At 38.4% G+C, this 20,915-nt stretch overlaps 1 protein-coding gene across 38 annotated transcripts in view; it reads left to right on the plus strand.

Moving 5' to 3' along the window:
- Nucleotides 1–19,837, plus strand: part of RIMS2 (regulating synaptic membrane exocytosis 2) — a 447,681-nt gene extending 427,844 nt beyond the window's left edge. For all 38 annotated transcript variants that reach the window (XM_041412624.1, XM_041412610.1, XM_041412613.1 and 35 more), the window contains 5 exons: nucleotides 12,832–12,973; nucleotides 14,351–14,463; nucleotides 15,201–15,302; nucleotides 16,268–16,407; nucleotides 16,908–19,837. In XM_041412624.1, coding sequence (XP_041268558.1) covers nucleotides 12,832–12,973; nucleotides 14,351–14,463; nucleotides 15,201–15,302; nucleotides 16,268–16,407; nucleotides 16,908–17,126 — 716 coding nt within the window. In that variant the 3' untranslated portion in view covers nucleotides 17,127–19,837. The remainder of the gene's footprint in view (nucleotides 1–12,831; nucleotides 12,974–14,350; nucleotides 14,464–15,200; nucleotides 15,303–16,267; nucleotides 16,408–16,907) is intronic.
- Nucleotides 19,838–20,915: the final 1,078 nt, after the last annotated feature.

A 20,915-nucleotide genomic window follows, 5' to 3' on the forward strand; every position in this document is an offset into this window, starting at 1 on the left:
TGTCCTTACAACATAATCTGTATAGTACACCAGAGCTGAGCAATTAAATACTGGCCCCAAGTACCCTTTCCTTAAAGGCAGCAGTGTAGGTGGAAGGCTAACAAGAGAAATGCAGTGGATTTTGAGCGTAGCCATGCCCCCCAAAAAGGTTTACTATTTGGAATGTGCAAATGTACGTACATAGTTATGCATGGTGCCAAACTGTCCAGGATGGAACTTGTATTTCATGAGTTTGTTTTGAGTATACTGGTTTCATAAAGAAAGTAGTCTGTTGTGTTTGAATATGTTTATGTATAAAATGAACTGATGGGCTTTCCCTTGTTTTATCAGAACTAATTCAAGATTTTTAATTTCATTAAGATTAATGGAGCAAATTGCACCTTCAATAGACTTGAGCACTATAAAACAGAGAAACCAATGTCCAGTGCTGCTACACAAAGATGTATCAGCTGTGTGTGTACACCATACATGATCTATTTAAAATATCTGCATGTTCATTTATCACCTTCCACAGAGTTCAGTGGGTAATGTGTGTCCCCAGTCTTTGGTGTTTTAATTTATCTTTTCACGTGCAACAGTCTCTGATTTTTTTCTCCAAAGCACCTCTCATTTCTGATTGAATCCCAAGTATGGTCCCTTACCTTATCCCTGCTCTTACTCTGGGGCTGGCCAGCTTGTCCCTTTCCGTGGAAAAGAAGTGACTGCCCCCTGGGGCGAACTCTGCTGTCCATCAGTACTCTCATCTGCTCCCTGCCTTGAACAATGAAGTGAACTGCAAAATATTGCCAGTAGACTGCAGGGTAGGCTTCAGATGGCATTTTTAATACTATTGATGTGCTAATAAACAGTATGGCTGAAAGCACACACTGAAAATATCATAAATTATCCTAAATTAGGTATTCTTTAAAGATTATTTTTCTTTATCATTCCTGAAGCTTTTTCTTTTCAGTCCTGATTTTTAAATATAATAATTGCATTAATCCTGTGTGAAATCAGAGTATTGATTTGTTTTATTCTACTTGGTTTTCTTTACTTCTCTAGGAAGCATTTAATTTATTCCTTGGTGGAATCTGTGCTTGCTTAAAACTGTTCTCTGGTTCAAAGAAATATAAAGTACATGGAAGTCAGTAGAGAAATATCTGTAAATTTAAGGATAGTTGTAATGATTTATTTATTTTGTGGCAAATTATTCAAAGAGAAGTGTTAAAAGATTGTATAATGATGAACATATCATATGTTGTGTTGATTTATGTTATCAGACCCTATTTTAGACTTGAAAATGCATTTCATTAATTCCCATTAAAAAAATAGGAATGGAACTGCTATGCAGTTTTATGGATTTGAGTTTCTGCTTCCTCAGTTTAGGCATACCAGGTTGAGGAGGGAATGGCAGGCTTGACGGTGAAGATAATTTCCCAAGTGTTCTCAGTAGGATTAGAAAGAAAAAACTGTGATGTGTTCTCTGGATGGCAAGTCACCTCTGCACTCAAATTGGAATTTGTTGTCTTATGAGTGCTTATGCAATTAGATTAATGTAATGTAATTAAAGTAGTTGTGGTACATGCACTCCATGTTCATATACAAATGTTCTTTTACAGTTTAATCTGAAAAAGGTGTCAAACGCACTTCATAAGTTAACTGTCCTCGCGATACAGTTATTTCTGCATGTGGTGGATAGCTTTAAAAAAGATAACCTGTTACAAGGGTGCTTTTATTTTTCTTTTTTTTTTCTTTTTTTCACATTTCACACTCAGTCATATTTTTAATAGAAATAGAAAATCTAGAAAATCTGACCTGTTGAGGCATTTATTTGAGATACTCTCTTGGAGACTTTTTTTATTAAGTGCTGAAGTGGATATACTGGTCCAGAGGTGGTATGAAAGAATATGAGTACTGTCAAGTTCAGAAATAATTTAGCAGCAAGTAACTCAATACAACAAATTAATAATTTTTGAAGCTGTTTTTGAACATGATGACTAAGATCCCTTTATGTGTCAGCTGATTTAAGAAGGAGGTCTCTTAAACCCTGGCATCCAAGTTGTGATGTAGTGAAGAAGTGGGCTGTGGAAAGGCTGCTCTTTGCTGGTTTTGGTAGCCATGAATTTGAATCATAGAATCATCAAGGTTGGAAGGGACCTTCAAGAACATCCAGTCCACCTGCCCACCCAGCACTGTCACTGTAACCCTAAACCCCATCACCCAGGGCCAGATCCAGACACCTCCTGAGCACCTCTGTGGTGGTGACTCCACCAGCTCCCTGGGCAACCTATTCCAGTGCCTCACCACCCTAACAGGGAAGTTTTGTTTCTAGTATCTAATCTGAATCTCCCCTGTCTCAGTTTAAGACCATTTTCTCTCATCCTCTCACTGCAGGCATGGCAGAAGAACCTGACCCTCACCTCTCTAGCCTCCTGTCAGGTGATGAGATCCCCCCTGAGTCTCCTCCAGGCTAAACAAGCCCAGCTGCCTCAGCTATTTCTCATAAGATGTGTTTTTTAGAGCATTGTTGCCTTTCTCTGGACACCCTCCAGCACCTCAATGTCCTTGGAGAACCAGAAATTGAACACAATACTCAAAGTGTGGCCTCACCATTGCAGGCTACAGGGGAATTTGTCATGGCTAGGCCTAAACTTGCCATGGTTGGCCAGGTTTGCAGTACAGGGAGCTGCTATTTAAAATAGCATTTCTTACCTGCTGATCAGTTGAGATGAATCCTTCAAGTTTATGCACATTCATTATTTAGGAGTTCATTATTCTTAGCCACATCTAGTAAAAGGTGTTAGCAAAAACTTCTTTGCATCATCCATTTCTTTCTGGCGTGTCTGCATGTATACACACAGGACTAACATAGTGCCAGAGAAAATTATTCATGTTGTCAAAGTATCAAGGATTTTAAAGAGCTGTCCTTTGTATTTTATTTTGTTAGGTTCATTGATGATAAAATGTATGGCCTGCATACAGAAGTGATGATTGGTGTCAAATACCACTTAGAACAGACTTAAATTACATGAAAATTGTTGAAGAGGTATGGGGACAGAGTACAAATCAGCATGTGTGTGAATGCTCTTGAAGCATTCCAGGCCTCATATTTTTTCTGAAATCTTGGCTTCACTGAAGTTAAAGAAATTTTGTGATTGTCAAACGATAAGAGAATTTCCAGTATAAGTGTGTGTGATATCCTTTTAGATGTCTGTGTAGTCATCGTGCAAAGTCTCATGCACATGATATATTTACAAGTAGTGCATGAGTGTACTAAATTTCCCCATGAACAACTGAGTGAATGAATTCTTATGTACAAAAAGCTTACTGGAGAAGAAGGAGAGTTATCCAACATGCAGGGAAAAGAAGAGAGGCTCAGGTCATGTGATGTGATCACTAGAAAACCTATGTCTGTTTTTATGAGTGGGACTGGTAACTTGGTGCTTCCTCAAATTACACTGTGTATTGTTTACTGTAATAAATTGTCACTATGATTTCCTTGTTATACTTCACTTCTGATTTGCATTTACACTGAAGTGTTGTTATAAACATGTTAAATAGCATGTTGCCAGGAGTGCAGCTGTGGAGCTGCTGGCCATGGCAAGGTCTGTATGCAGAACTATGCCCACCGAATGTGAGTATATTTTAATTTAATATCTTCCTTTGCTGAAGTCTTTGGCTGGTAGTGAAGCTATGAGATTGAAGGGAAAAGCCAAATGCTTTGCAGGTGCTGAAGACAATTTAAGAGATAATTTATGATAATTTAAAACATAAATTAATTCAGAAAGAGCTGGAAAGCATCTTGGTCTCCCAGTATGTTAGAAAAACAAAAGGCAATTTAAAAAAAAAAAGCCACAGAATGTTCTTCAGTCCAAGACAATCGTGCCAAAAATAGCAAAAATTAGTTGTCTTAGCTGAGAAGTTACATTACAGTTTTGCATATTGATGTCTACTGGAAGAGGTGTCTGAGTGTTGCTGCAGGAGTTCAGCAGGAATAGAAGCACATTCTACTCTCCTGTCACCTGGCTGATAATTAGCTGGGAAACTTGCTGGAGGGGTTGCTGGATCCCACTTAGGTGTCAGCAGTAGTGCTGCCCCTGAATGAAGACTCAGGACTTATTTAAAGGCATGCTGAGCTGCTCAGCTGAGCACTGGTAATGGCTTCAGTGGCATTTTCACTGATTGTTCACTGCACATTGGTACAGCTGGAATAAAACTCAGCAGTTCCTGGATTCTGTTCCTGTGGTTAGACCGCCAGATCACAGTGTCCCTCTGGAGGTCCCAGTAGACAATAACAAGCAGACAATAATTTGACCAGAAATAGAAAATGGGGGAAGTAGTAACAATAAATTCATTAACACAGTAATTACTGAAGAGAATTCTGCGCATGAAGTAGTTACCATTTAAAATTACCATCTTAAAAAGAATAAAGTAATATAGGAGTGTCAGGCTATGAAGAAAACGAAAATAACTACATCATCTTAGGGGAACTGGCCTACATTTTAGCCTTGGTGGTAAAGATGACCTTGTTTATATGGAATGTTCATAGGCAGAGCCAAGGAAGGATATGAAAGAAGGGTATAATGCCCTGTGACAGGTTATCCTGTAAGAGATGAAGCTTTAAAGATCTCTCGTGGATTGATGCTAACACAACAGAGATGCACTTTGCATGTAGTGGTGGGGTCACTCATCCTGGAGGATAAAAAGCACTCTGAATATGCAATAATAATTGTTCTATAAGAATCTGCATGACATTTAAGTTTATCATTGATCATTTTTTCTGTTTGCTGTTAGGGCACAGTTCAGGGGCTGACTTGAGGTAGCCTTTCCATCATGGTGGTGGGTCTGTCCCATTTCTGCAGCTCCATGGGCTGAGTTCAAGGGTGGAGGCAGTATAGCAGGCATTTCAAGCAAGTCACAAGTGTTTTTAACAGTTATACTCAAGTACTCTACTAATGAAGTGACTGTAGATGCCAAAATTGATAAGACCTTTAAAAAAATAAGCATAGAAAAAAATGTACTGTTGCTGGCAAAGTAATGAGCGTGACAAAAAAAAAAAAATCACGTGTTCTGGAAAGCTAAGGGAAAAGTGGAAAAAAGTTAGAAATGCTCAGTACATTTTTAAAGCTGTATTTCTCTTATAGTTGTGTTTTTCTTCTGAGCTGCTGGTTACACTGCAGCGTGTACCTGAATAGCTGACAGATAATTTGGATATGGCTGTAGCAGCAGCAGTGGAATTACAGTTGCATTTCTGGGGGTACCTCCATAAACATGTAAAAACCTGTCTCCTAGCTGCATGCTGTAATTGTAATTTTTCAGTGTCAAGGTCAAGAATGTAGTCAGAACAGCAATGCACTGTGTTGTCATTGTTTCAGTTTGAGGAGGTAAATGTTTAAGAGCAGTAGTTTGAAAAGAGGTCATTACAGTGTGAAATTTGCTCCGTTTTTTGTGAACTGTGGTTATTTAAATAATGGTATTTGCATAGGATCATTATTCATCTTAGACAAAGCAATGGAGGAGCTGTTTCTAATTTGTGTAATCTCAGTAGCCATCCTAGTTCTTGGCACCATCTTCTTCATTAAGCCTTAATAGATGGTGTTGAATTGTTTCAACACATTTGGTACATCATTCAAAAATGCTGCCCAGATCTGTCTGATAGTGTATGCAATGACCCTTGCTGCAATAAAAATAATCGAGGTTGGGATAAAGAATAGTGTTACTGCCATTATTCCATATTTAGAAAGTATCTCTCACTTCATATCATGCAAAAAAAAAAAAAAAATCAATTCTAAGCTCTTCAATATATGTACTCTTTGCTGCTTAAGCGTTTTTAATCTGCTCTTGACACTGCATGAAGTAATGGTTATTAAAAAATACATAAGAATGGTGTATATCCAGAAAATTGAATGGGCACGTAAACATAAAAATCATTTACATCTTAAAACTGCAGAAATGGTTTCTGTTTACTTTGGATGATCATCCTTTGTCATTGGCAAAATCAGAGACTGGATGTGAAGAGTTCCTGTGATGAAGATGTACACCTATCTAGTTGTACCTCTATATTCTTTATATAAATGGTATACAAAATTAGAATGTAATTCCACAAAATTACTTTCTCTGTTTTTCAGGATTTTAATAGATTGGGGGTGAGACCAATTTCCCACTGCTTTGCACTTTTTGTAGTTACATAGATTGTTGTAAAGGATGTACAAAGTGGATATAAAATGCTACCATTCTGTTTTGACACATGCACAAAATATGCACAAATTATTGGAGACCTATTATATTTGAATGATAACATTTGTCCGTGTGGAGATCATAACTGGTCTAAATGAGGGCTCCTGAAGATCTGTTCATTCAGATCACTTGTTACATGGGAGGTATGGCTGTGGGCTACAAAGACATGCTTTTTCTTGTCTGTGTTCAGGTTTACAGCAGGTAAATGGCTTTTGGCAGGTAAATCCTTGGACCACACCTAGAAAACTGATGGCCTTATCAGTAACAGAGAGTTCTGCGGTGGTGCTGGAAGGGCCTGAGTGGCTGTGTGTAGTTCTATTCCTGATCTGCATCTCACTGTCAAGATCTCTAGTCAGCACCTGAAAAAGAATGGACCCAACCAGACCTGCATAGGCTGTTTGTTGTTATAGTCAGAGCCAGCTAACCAAAAGAGAAGTGGAAATTAGTCAGCGCTAAGCCTTCTTGTCCTTAGAGCTGTGGTTAATTAGTTTTGATTCCCTAGGACAGCTGTCTCTTATCAGGGCTAAATTCTTAGTCATGAGAATGGCCAAGCATCAGACTGTGCTGCAATTCTGTATATACTTATTTGGGATTACCAGGAGTATAACTTAGTACAGATACTGAAAACAAACCATAGGGTGTTCAAAACGGTTATGCGTCCTTTTTATATGTAGCATGTGATTCTGAATAATAATGCCAGGGTTACTGAAGTTTTAGGAACATTAAGTACTTATTGTGTATGCAGGAAAACAGCTCTTTGTTTACAGTTCAGTCCTATAAAAATATTTCAGAAACCTTTTTGGGAACATAAAACCATAAGTTGAAGATCCTAAAGTGATGGGTGCCACACACAGACAAAACCAGTTTCTCTTTTCTGATGCTCTTAATAATTTGCTGAAGGATCAGTTAAGACTGGAGAATGGACATCAGAGCAGCAGTGAAATTACAGTGGCAGATGTAATGAAGATGTGGGAGAGAATAAGGAGCAGGTGCTTGCCTGAAACCACAGCATTGCTCAGAAGCCGTGGGGTAAACTGACTTCACATCGCGTGGCCACACCAAGGCACAGAGTTGGCTGAACATATGACCAGCCTTGCCATGGCAGGGAAGTAGAATGCAGGCAAAGGATGCTGCAATCTGGCCAGAAACAAATGAGATTCATGATGCCTCTTGGGTCCTGCAGAAAATTCATCAAGAATGAGATGCCAAATCTTCTATACCAGCATTTGACCAGAGGGCAAGCAACAGTTTTGCAGTTGGTTATTGTTGATTATTTAATTCAATTCTCTCTTACATTTTCTTAGGTGCTATCTTGATTAGCTATGCCTCCTTTATGGCCAGAGGAAGAAAGAAAAAGAGTAGGACAAGAGTGAAAAAGTGTTTCTTGACCAAAAATGAAAAACTAGTAAGGCCTCCCAAGAAATTTAAAAATACATGGGGCAGACCGAGGCAGTCAGCCCAGACTCTCTCACACTTTCCAAACCTGGCTGCTCACATACTGAAGAGCTTTCTTGCTGAAGGCAGCTCTACTTTGGGCATATCAGGGCAGGCCATTCCTGTCCCAATCAAAATTTATCGGTATTTTACGTTCAGATACTTGTGGAAGCAGGAGCTAGAATGCAGATCTTTCTTTCTTCCTTACAAGTAAGAGAGAGCCCTTGGTTACAGTTTCCCCCAGCTCTGAAATGCTCTTTGGGTTTCAGAAACGCTGACATCATGCGCCATGAAAATGTCCATTGGAAGGACTGTAACACAAAACTTATAAGCTGATTGTTAGTGCTGGCGTATGAGAATCAGTGAAATGAGCTCAAACTCAAGTGGCAATGGAATCTGTGTTTCCCAAATCCTGCTTAAATTAAGAGATCCTAAACCATGTCTTCTGCCTGGGGTCTGTGGGTAGCACAGAGAAAGAAATAATTTGGCTGTGCTTCCTAGTGCTTCAACAAGAGCTAAGTGCCTTCTTCAGTGCAAACAAAACTTGAGCTACTCCAGAAACGGAGCTGTGCAGCTGCAAGGGAATTTGAGACCTACCCTGTCCCCCTTTTCTTCTGTAGGTTCAAATTTTCTTAGACTGTCTTTTATCTAACCAGTTGTTAACATATCCGGAGCAGGTAGCTAGGTATGTAAATAATTTTAGTCTTAAAAAATGGGCACTTAGAGGCAGCTTGTTCTGTTTGTGGATCTAACTCCTGAGTTGAGGTTGCAATGCTGAAGTTTTTGTGCAGCTTTTCTGGTGAGGTGGTGAGAGCAGAGAGGAGCCACCTCAAACGCTTAAGTGTGTTTCTGAAGCCACAGCTGCTCTGTGCTCCCTACAAGTCCTACTAAGAGATCACATACCAGCTGGGGACTGGCATAGCCAGCCTGCCTGTGCCTGTGCCATGTCTTCTCTTGGCTCTGTGCCTGCTGGGGAGCAGTGTAGGAAGTTCCTGCCGAGAGCAAGCTGAGAGCTCTCACTCTCACCGCCAGCCGTGGATTTCGTCTGGCTAGATCCCAGATGATGGAAGGTAATCTGTTGTATTCACTGCAGTTTTTGACTTCTGCTCATCTGCTGTTGAAGATTGTATCAGTAGTTTTGCATCCCTAATTTGTAAGTGATTTGCACTCCAAGTTGTGGGAACAAATAATTCTGTGCGTAACTTAGAAAATGTGGCCTGTGGAGTCTATTTGCAGTAACCATATTAGTTAAATTACCAGTGTGATTAACTGTAAGAATGAGTGTGCTTTCATAAATACCAGAGCAATTATTTCTGGTAATTTATTCCACTCCTTACAATATGGCTACGAGAATCTGAGCTAGTGTTTTTCAAATAATATATTCCATATTTTGTTGGGAGACTTGAGAGAAATTTCTTTTTGCTAGGGCAATTAGCTTATACTAATTCAGAGAACATTTTCAATGTTCTTTATTAGAGTTTAGGAAATTATGAGTAAAATTATTTTAATTGTAGGTACTCAGCAATGTAACAACAAAGTACACTTCTAAGCTCTCATTTCCATGTCTTTTCATTTGTTAAGATTAAAACAGCATGCATAACATGAGTGTATAAGTATATATACTTTAGGATTGTAAAACCAACCTCCACTTTTACAGTGACACCAGTTAGATAGTTATTTCTGAGTAAGTGTTTCATTCCCAAGTTACTTGTCTAGCTAGAGGTTTGTAGTGCCTTAGTTGGGTTCATTCAGCTGTTTGCTTGTCTTGACAAATATCTTTTCCGAAATTATCTGTCTTGAAAGAAAAAGAGCAACTTTAAATCTTTTTTTTTGTTGTTGTTCCTTTTGGTTTGGGTCCAGTATGGAATGCAGCCACGTGAGTAGTTGAATTAACACAAGAGAGGAGGTTTCAATTTCCGGGCAGGAATGAGGAAACCAGTTTGGCTTTAGTAGAGTGATGTGATCTTCAATCAGATGCTCTACCAGCTACAGCTTGGAAGTATGGCACCAAAGGCTATTTCTTTAAGCTGAGCAGCTACTTTGTGGTTTCATTGCTGCTTGAAACCTTTTTAATTTTTTAATGCTGAATTTATGAAACATAAATTATGGATGACACAAATACTGTCTTTGCTTTTAAATTGTTTGAGGAGTTGTAGGATTATTTTTGATTTATTAACATTTTTCCAGGGACAAATACATTGCTAGTATTGGGGGCAATCAAGTGGGGATATTTCTCATGTATTATTATGCATTTGTTTAGCCAGGTTTCATCTGAAAGAATATTCATGTCAAAAGCCGTGTCTCAGGAGTCACACCATCCAGATCTGGGTCTCGTGTTAATTTATTCCAAGTTGCCATTTTGCTGTTAAAATCTTCAATTCTAACTTCAAGAAGCATCAACATCATGATTAGGAGCTTTATTGGTGAAAGGTCAGATCTTTCTCTTTGGAGACCATTCGAGAGCACTGCCTGTTTCTGTTGAAAATTGGGAAATAGTTATTCACATAACCTCCTTTCAGCCCTCCTTAAATTCCATGTTAAGGTCAAAATAATTATGGTTTACCTCTTGTACTTATACAAAAGTTGGATATACTACACATCTAATTTTCATGCTGTATCAAAGTTGTATCTTTGTGTGCCTGTTGTCTTGTGAACCAGACCACTTATTTCAGTTAAAATGAATGTGGGAAAGTAAAACTGCTTTAAATTAAGCTTTAGAGGGATGCTGTAAACATGTGTGTCTCTATGATGGCTTGAATGGCAGTTGCACGAGTTCTGCCTTGATTTCTCAGTAAATTGATGTGCAAATGGATATATTCATTTTTGCATTCTATTCTTCTACAATGAAGGCATACAGACTTACAATTCTAGTTCAGAAAAAAAATCTGCCTTACAAATTAATGAAAGTTACTATATACTCCTTCACATATTACATAATCCTTCACATATTACATAATCAAACATATATTTCTCCCAAACTCCCAAATCTTTGAAAGATGTACAAAGATACTGAAGAATCATGCAAGATGAAGATGTTCTTTTAAATTTGCATTAAGGGGCTTAATGTTTACAATAATAAATTGAGAATGACCATTATTCAGTGAGGCTGAATGAAAATGAATGCTTACTCATCAAAACAGTTATTAGAACAGAAGAGTAATGTCCTGTGGGGCTTCAGAGTTGTATGCCTTTCACATGTTACTATGATGCAGTGTACCTTTTCTACAAAACTACAGCATGATATTTTCCTGGCGGTTTGTGGGTTTATTTCTTTGAAATGAGTGCTTGTATTTTAGAACAACTCCGGACCACTGTTGGAAGTCAGCTGCCGGCTTTCATTAGTTGAATATAAATAATAAACCAGCAGACCCTTGGAATGGTGCAACCCAAAAGACATGAAATTGTTGATTTCTGACCTTCATTTTCTGTATGTTTTAGTAGTAGCCTCGTGCCTTTTTTATTTCTTATATCACCTTTTGCATTTCTTACATCAGGTATTGATGGGCATTTTTAGAAGTAATTTTGATGCAATAAAATTTATTTTTTCATTCTCCTGTGTACTGAATTCATTTGTGTAGCTGAAGTTCTAGAGGAAAATTTTTACTTCTCTTATTATTACTATTTTTATGTACTGATTCAAAGTGATGGTCTTAAGGAATATGTAGAAGGTTTTTAATAAGCAATGTGGTTTGAATCACTCATTATACTGCTGCAGAAATGTCTCACTGCTGCTAAATATTGTAGTTATTAATCTTTCTTGACAAGGAGGCAATGGTTTTCAAGGTATTTTTGCTGTCTAGTTCCCACATCACTACATTTCCCATGTTCTTTATTGACCTACTATTCCTCCTGACTGAAGGGCCTGGGAGACTTCAACCCACACTGCAGCCTGTATGACAGTGACAATGAGTGCACACATGGAAATTGAAGTCCCTCTCCTATTCCCTGTCTGAGGGTGAAGATCCTCTTACTCTAAGCCAGTCCCTGTGCTCACACATTCCCCCTGGGTTGTGGTAGTCCTCATCCCAGGACGATCTCCTCCTTTTGCTCATTTCCTTTTACAAATCCCTAAAGCTTCACCATCCTCACAGAAGTTCTTCTGACCTCTAGCAGATGACGAGGCAGAGAAGGTGTAAAGGGTACCAGATGCTACAAACAACTGCAAAGGAAGTTGAGTCCATCGATATCCTAAGATATTGGATATTACTCTACCCTCATTGTATCAGTACTTAAGAATTGTTATTATTGTAGTGGTTTTAAACTTTTTTTCTCTTTTATAATATTGGTATATTACAGATCACTGTGCTGCACTCAGAGGTGTATAGAACAGATTAAAAGAAATAAGTATGCAGTATTCCTTGTTCCATTGCAGGGAGCAGCATTTAAAATCAGAAATTACATGGAGTGGTTCTCTTATTCATGAAAGAAAAACTGAGGCTTCGTTTCTACTCTTTTCATCCAGTTGAGGTCTTGATCAAAATTTCTACACTAAAATGCTATTATATTGTTTGAGTATTTTTTCCCCTTGTCTGATACCCAGACATCTGTCTTGTTGCTGGTTATACAAGTAAAATTAAACTATGCAAATAGATAGAAAAATTGTTATTCTTGAAGGTGATAATAAAGTTTCTTATTGTCCATAAAAATACTGTATATTTTAAATATAAATTTAAATTTACCAGCTAGTGAGTAGAGAAGAAAGCATGGGAAGGCTTCTTGATTTTTAGTTTACTGTCCTCACTAATGGATATCTGTAACTTGATTTAGGAGATAATGACCAAATGCTTTTAAAACAATAAGCCATCTGAGTTAGAACATTTCTCTTCAGGTTTTGACATCATGGTAACATTTTAATTGAATTCCTAAGAGGGATTTATTCATCCAGGGAAAATATATTTTAAACAGTCTAGACTATGGATTGTTTAAATCTGGTTACCTCTGTGGGCAGACTTGTGTTGTCTGACCTTGGAAGGCGGTGACAGAACTAAGATCCTGATCCTGTAAAGAGATTTATGGTGCTGTTTTCCTGATACTAAAAAATGGATACATTTTAAATGGAAGTTTCGTTACAGGTCATTAATTTGTGGCTCTGACTGTTTGTGCCACGTGCAGCAGGGGCATGCACGGTTGCCCAGCTGCGACAGCACAGTGGCATGGGGGCTTCTCTTTTGTCTCCAACAGAAGCAGGGGGCAAGAAGCTGCGGAGCACTGTCCAGAGGAGCACGGAGACAGGGCTGGCCGTGGAGATGAGGAACTGGATGACTCGCCAGGCGAGCCGGGAGTCGACGGATGGGAGCATGAACAGCTACAGCTCTGAGGGAAAGTAAGCAGCATTTACAGCTGTGGGGTTCTCTCCATGAAGCTGGGGGACATTTCTCCATGAAACTGGTTGTTAGGGAGAAGCACAGTGAGTGCTGTGGGTCCTGTTCAGTCAGAATTCCCTTCACAAGCCAGTGTCATTGATGGACTAAGCCTAAGTCTTCCCCTGTGACTGAAAAGAGTCTCCCACTGTTGGTGCGGGAAGGAGGTGGATCGTTTCTGCTGTGCCGTGAGAAGGGCACATGGTGTGTCAGATCACCATCGTGAGGTGTGTAAGGAGGGGAAGCAGGTGCAGTACACCAGGTAAAACACAGATATGGACAAGTTGTCCTCCAAAAACTCCTGGTGTACGTCAGTGCTATGCAGAGCAAGGCATTTCCAGAGCACTTCCAGCTCACTGGGCTCAAGAGTTTTTCAAAGATTCTGCTACTTTTAACCTGAAGAAATTATCTGGGCACAAGTACAAGTCTGTTATGTATCATGGTTATCATAGCATCATAAAAGCCCAAGTTAAAAACTTCTGAATGGTATATCTGAGACATTGCCCAGAAAAGTCTTATTGAGGGTTGATTTATTAGTGGCGTTCACAGCCCTGGACAATCCCTCTATGCTGCACAATATATTTTATGTTTCCAAGCTGGTGCACTATATGCATTTGAAATGGACATTTCTTAATGACTGGTCATTACAAATTTCATTAGTTCTTGTTGCTCTGTAATGGGTCACAGATAATTTATGGCAAGCATTTTAAGTTAGTTTGGTCATTTGCCACAAGGGATTTCGATTCTGTTATTGAATAGACGTCATTCTCAAAGACATTTTCAACAAAATATTTTGAATTAATGGCAGTTTTAAAAATAGCAACCAGTATTTGGTCTAATGTCATCATTTCACTGTGTACATTTGATATTTAGCCATTGAATTCGCAGTAACTGAGAAATGTGGGCAATTTAACCTTGATGTAACTAAATCAGTGGTAAGGGTGTGTGTTAGTATCTTAATGAACTGGTCTCATGTCAATACTTTGATAATTAACAGTGGTCTTTTATGCGTTAGAAAAGGACAACATGCTGGAAGAATACAAATTTGGAAATTATTGAGGAGAGTGCTTTCTTTACCTGTTTGTTTATATGCTGGAAGCTAAATTGCTGCTTGTTGAACACTGTGGGATTTCAAAAGTTACAGTAATTGTTTTGTAAGTTTCTTACAGTACTACCAAACCCCCAAACATTAAGTGCAAAACATCTAGAAAACAAAAAACAAACCCAAGCCAAAACAAAACAAAAAACAAACAAATAAATGAAAACCACAAACAAACAGAGGGCAAATTTAAGTGTATTTTTGTTTGCTTTCTTTTTCAATATGATTTCTTGATTTCTAGTTTGATCTTCCCTGGTGTGAGGTTGGCTGCAGACAGCCAGTTCAGTGATTTTCTGGATGGACTTGGTCCTGCCCAGCTTGTAGGACGACAGACATTGGCAACCCCATCAATGGGTAAGTGTTTATGCCCTCTAGATATGACATATTCTATTTGGTCAGGTAATTAGAACATAACATTTGTCTAGAGTCCCTTTAAATATGGATTTCTCTTGTGGTTTTGAACAACTCTGTTAAGACCAAAGCTGTAACCTCGGCTAAAGTTGAATGTAATCATGGATGCTTATGAAGACATGCAAAAGTTGCTTTGAAAAGTTCAGCCTTTTACCTCTTCTTCAGTTTTCCATCTTTAAAAAGGGGCTAATGAGACCAAACTTTTGTCTGAATCACTTGGATAATATTGTGTAAAAACTGGTCATTTAGGTGCAAACTATTTGTTACCATTGTGTTTACAGGCTTGTATATTAGCAAGTTATATTTTCATAACTTGTCCTTAACTAGAGACATGGTGAAGAGATTTCAAGCAGTTTTACGGAGCTGCTTTGTATTAATTCCCTTGCTGCCTTTTTTTTTTAATATGAAACTCTTGGGAAATAGAAATTAATTTGAAGTATTAGAGGCATGGAACATGGGAGAGAAGGGGTTATTGCAGAGGTTTTAAATTGTTTACTAACATAAATATCAGCGAAGAGGGTAAATATTAAATTACATAGTAGTGTTAAAATCCAGATCATACTTATTGATGAAAAACAGACTATACAAGTCACCACATATTCATCTTAGAAGTTTTTTCAACATTTTGTATATTAAAGTAGTTCTGAATTACAATGCTGAGATTTCTTTTTGTTATCTAGGAGATATTCAGGTGGGAATGATGGATAAGAAAGGACAACTGGAAGTAGAAATAATCCGAGCCCGTGGCCTTGTTGTAAAACCAGGTTCAAAGACACTGCCAGGTAAGGAAGAAAAACCTCAGTAACAATCTTAGCACAGAGACAGGGGTTGGACTTCATGATCATAATGGGTCCCTTCCAACTCAGTATATTCTATGATTCTGAGAACAGCATTCTACCAGAAAGGTCTGTGGCTTTTCTGTTCAGCTTTGCCAACCCTTAACAAGTTCAAATCTCAGTAGGTTATAATGTTGTATACTGAAATGCATACTGTATTGAAATGATACACCAGAAATCAGCCCTACTTCAGGAGGAAATTAAAAATCAGGTTACCAGAAGACCCAAAAATATTTTTGGTAATAGCAAAGGCATCCTTAGTTATGGGGTACGAAGAAAAGTATATACTGAAGATTTTATATAGGTGTCTCAGGAATGAAGAGGGAATCCAGAGATGTGGAATAGGTAACTACTTGAAAAGTAGACCAATATTTGATACTTACTCCTTATTTTTTATTCTGATGTCCTGTAACACTATGTGAAAAGGACAATATAATGATATTTTTAGCAAGCTCTTCTGCCGAAATAGAAATTGTGTCAGAGTCCTTTCTTCACTGATTTTCACCTTGTAGGTAATTTTAAATTATTAACAATTTGGAGCATTGATCCAGATTTCACCAAAGTCATTGCAAGTCTTGCATTTACTTAATGGGCCTATTTTGCACATTGTACAGTATAGGGATGCTATATATAGGAGTACTTGATTTGTTCAGGTCAAAATCTGAATTGTTTCATGGTAAAAGAGACATACAAAAAGAAGTCAAGAAAAAATTACACCTGAGGAGAACAGTAAAGAAAACACATGGATGCTTTGTATGGGAATAATTGTTAATATTTCTTGTGGAGATTGGTTCTTACAAGTCATATATCCTTTAAAAGCAGATTTTTATATGGTGATAGAAAGTGTGTGTGTTACACAAAAAAAATCTAGACTTTTTTTACTTACTGTTCTCTATTTTCATTCTTCTAAGCACCATATGTAAAGGTGTATCTATTAGAAAATGGAGTCTGCATAGCCAAAAAGAAAACAAAGGTAGCAAGAAAAACGCTGGAACCACTTTATCAGCAACTTCTATCATTTGAAGAAAGTCCCCAAGGGAAAGTTTTACAGGTAATTTACATAAATATTCCTCTGAACCTGAAAATATCCCCTGTACAGTTTTCACTGAATGAGTTTCGAATTTCTTTCAGGCTTTATTTGGCAATAAATGTTCATACTTTATTTACTTGCTGAGTAGATGAACATAACAGTAATAGCTATTTATGCAAGTAGAAACTGAGTATGCAAGTAGAAGGGAGCAAAAGTGAGTTACAGATTTATTTTGCTTCTTCTGTATGTATGGGCTCCGCTCACTGGGCTTTCCCTGGTATCGTGGATAATTGTTGCTGGTGCCCAGATCATTTCTGTCTCTGCATCATGATTAGGATACACAGAACTAAACTGTGTCAGCGTAGTTTAGTTGGATATTTCAGTTCTTCAGTTGGATATATCAGTTGGATATTTCATACCTTACTGTAATTAAATAAGCAGAGATTTTTGACAAATCAGATTAAAGCTTTTGACATTTTCACTAAATTTTTTCTATTTTCTTGTGTTTCTTTACCTAACAGATAATTGTTTGGGGAGACTATGGACGTATGGATCACAAATCCTTTATGGGAGTGGCACAGATACTTTTAGATGAACTGGACCTGTCCAACATGGTGATTGGGTGGTTCAAACTTTTCCCTCCTTCTTCCCTAGTAGACCCAACCTTAGCTCCTCTCACTAGAAGAGCTTCCCAATCATCTCTTGAAAGTTCAACAGGACCTTCGTATGCTCGCTCATAGCAGCTGTGAAACTGTTGTCATAGCAACCAGCGTTACAAAAAAATAAAATTACAGGTCGCAAACCCTGGTAACACTGCATGCTTAATGTTGTGTCTTCTGAGCCTGTTTCTAGGGCTGCAACGCGATCCTGTGTTCTCAAGGAAGTTGCACACATTGTGCCCTACGGAAGGCCCTCAGGTGATGGACTGAAATCATGAAGAACTGATAGGTTTGGAGTTCAGGGACTCAGTTTTGGTCCAATCTGAAGCCATGGACTAAACTAAAAAAAATCAATCTGTTTCATGCAACAAAAGTCCTTTTCAATGGCATATCTGTTTTGTTGCTCCCTTTTCTTTATTTATCTGCCCTCCCCTCCTAAAGTTTGGTTATGCCACAGAAACGGAGTCACCCTCCCATGGAGCCATGTTACAAGTCAGTGGATTAGCAGACATTGGAAGAAGAAACTAAGGATGCTGGAAAAGTCAACTGGCACTTGCAGCAGTTGCTTGAGATCTGAAAACTCTTCATATTGAAAAGGTTCAAGACTTAAAGTGGCAGGCTTCATACCTCCAGCTGTTCACACAGTGAAACCCCAGACATGATGGACTCTGAAAAATAAAGTTCTGTGGATATACTGTACTGTATGAAATTAAGAAACTTTTTTGCATGGACACAGATTTAGCTGAACACTTAAATTATTTTCTTGGGGCTGCAACTTGCAAAAAAAAAAAAAAAGAATAAATCAGCCATTTTCAACAGTTTATATTATTTTTAAAGATAAATTTCACTAGTGCATGGTTTTAAAGGGAAGAGAATGCAACAGGGTGATACAAAGACACACCACGTTTATCATTCTTTAAACCAGTCATGGTCTGTGTTTTTGCAGACTTATATTAAAAATAAAAAAATAATTTCTAGCAAATATTTAAAATTCTGTTTATGTGACAAGAAATAAGTGTAATATATTAAATTTATTTAAATGTAAAAGGTACAAGCCTTGTAAAGTTCAACATAATGTGCAAATTGTACACTTCTTTTACCTCCTTCTTTCTCTATATCTCCTCCCAATCTCCTTCTTTTGCTCTTTTCCCCCTCTACCTCCCAGGATGATCAGCATATTCTAAAATGGCTACCTTTTGACTTATTATTGTCTTATGCCCCATATTTGGTTCAGGGTTGCAGATTGTTCTGCATTTCTGAATTATTTGAGAAAAATATTGTTTAAGAGCTTACTTTTTTTCAAGCATGTTGAAAAGGATTTTGCAACATGGCTTGGGAGTACATTAATGTAATTCAGCATGTATTTGATAAAGAAGATATTTGAACTTTTGCAATTTATTGTACAGTGCATGGTAACTTATTTTCATTTTTTCTCACCTTCAAATTGAATTCTACAGCAAAATACTGGAATCATGTGGCCATTGTAAGATGTCTTCAATAAATTTGTGTTCAGCACCAGCATCTTTCATTCAAAGACTGAACTATTATTTCTTGAAGGTTTTTGGAAAGAGGAAAAATTAAGTATCTGACTGATTTTTAGGAAACAAATTTAAGCATTTTTATTTGCACTAAACCAAATTGATTGCTACATTTTTGAAATAACAGAAGCAACAAAGGTTACAAATCCATACAGTTCTGCTGTAAAGTTCAATTTTCATAAATTACATTTGCGTTGCAAAAGACATAATTAGATAATATCAGTCTGGAAGGTATCAGTCTTTGGTTGGTAAAATAGCCTTAAAGAAAGCTTATCAGTACCACTCTGTCAGCTATTTGACACCATTACCAGAACCTTGCTGCAGTTAATGGATCTTCAGAACCCTGGGGTTTGTAGCAGATAGTAGCTACCATCGGGTGGTGCTGCAAGTTCAAGCTTCTCATTAAGTTTTGTTATTTAAAGGGAATGTAACTGGCTAATGTTTAATTACAAAATATCCTTTTCTTCTTTTTCCTGGGTCTTTGTATGCCTTTAATACCTACTAAAGGTTTAATATTGAAATCTTGCAATAATTTTTCAAGTATGTTACATTTACCTTTATGGCCACAGAATTATTCTGATTTTATTTGAAAGTCTGTTGAAGTTTCCCATTAACAAATTGTACATGCCTGGTAAGAGGGAAAAAGTAATAACAGTATCACTTATAATGCCTTTTACTTTGTGCAATATCATAGAAAATGAGATTGTGTCTTGTCTGCAGAGTTTATATAATGGATTATTGTTAAGTTAATAGACAGACTGGTAAAATTATATTTATTGAAACAGTTTAGACACCTGTCTACCAGCAGCAAATAAATACTACTAACATGCAGTCTACAATATCCCCTAGATATTAAACAAAAATACATAACCATTTTCCTGACACTGTGAGATGTGCTCACACATTCTTGTATGCATAGTCCTCTATAAATTATTTCAAATTTTAAAATCAAGGACATGACGCATGGAAGGTTTGTACATAATTGTCATTATGCAGTATTTATTTTAAAAAAATTAATGTATTTTTTTTAATTTTCACACGTCTGCAATTCTACTTATGGTTTAGTCATGTAAATAGTACTATTCCAGTGATCACTGCTGTCTTGTAAATAGTACGTTTTAAAAAGTTAAAAGGAATTACAGTTGGGGGAAAAAAAAGGGCAGATTAGGCCTGTAATGAACACCAACTAATGTAAATCAAACTCATTCTGGTGATGGTATTTAACACTTTAAATAAAACATTTTCTTTACAGAATTTGTGTGCAGAATTTTGTTGCTTTTCTCAGCACCCTTCCACACCCTTCAGTGGAGCTGGTGCACGCAGCTCACGCAGCTGGAGAGCAAGCATCCTTTTCTTCTCCCACAGGGCTGCAGGTGAAATGCCAGTGCCGAGGTGCCACTGTCCCTGCCAGGCTCGGGAGCAGTGGCAGCCAGGTGTGCCTGTCACCAGCCAGGCCCTGGGCTCTGTGCTCCGGCCACCCTCGGGCTCCACGTGCCAGTGCACGGCTCCCAGGATGGAGCTGGCTGCCAGCTGCCAGCTCTGGCTGCCAGGACATGCTCCAGCTCTGATAGAACCAGCACTAAATGTGCTGAGACTGTGAGGAGGAGCCATCAGCTGCTGTGGAGTGGCTGCACCGTCCAGCTGGACTTCCACCCTACCCCTAGATACCACCTAATATTAGCTGCCTTTTTTCTTCATGAGCAGGGTACAAATGAGGACAGAATGCCCACCTGACAGTGGTGCCTGCAAGGGCTCCTGCAGCCTCTGCAGAAGGGAGCAGTGGTCCAAGACCTCTACAGCAATTAGAGGGTTGGGTGGAGATGGAAGAGCAGAGGATTTATCTCTACCTGACCCCTCAGAGGCAGCATCAGCACAGGCAGTGGTGACTGGGCAAATCTTGAGCACTTATGACTTGGAAATTTACTGAAGAGTGGGAGGCTGGCTGGCAGTTTGCACAGCAAAGTGTGTGTATTTATTTCCAGATAAGAGGTGAAAGAAAAGCACTGCAGTATTGCCATGAGACAGAACCACCAAAAAAGCAAGCAAAGGTATTTTGGGCTGAGAGCAGTTCTGGGAACTGTGAAGATAGGAACTCCATTTCTTGCACTGCATCTGCAAGTGGGTTGCTGGAGGAGCAGCAGGTTTCTGGTGTGCTAAAACACTAATACCCCAGCAGGTCCCTCTTCTGCTGATGCTGACAATGCTGTAGCAACATGTCAGGCAAGTCTCTGGGTGGGAACTGGACTATGGGGGCAGGTGAGACTGCCCCATGCCCAGGAGCACATCACTTCCAGCCCTGTGGTGAGGTGAGCAGCAAACACCTCCTCCCACA

Source organism: Onychostruthus taczanowskii, unplaced genomic scaffold, assembly GCF_017590055.1.
Source record: "Onychostruthus taczanowskii isolate IOZ18803 unplaced genomic scaffold, ASM1759005v1 scaffold4, whole genome shotgun sequence".
Lineage (NCBI taxonomy): Eukaryota > Metazoa > Chordata > Aves > Passeriformes > Passeridae > Onychostruthus > Onychostruthus taczanowskii.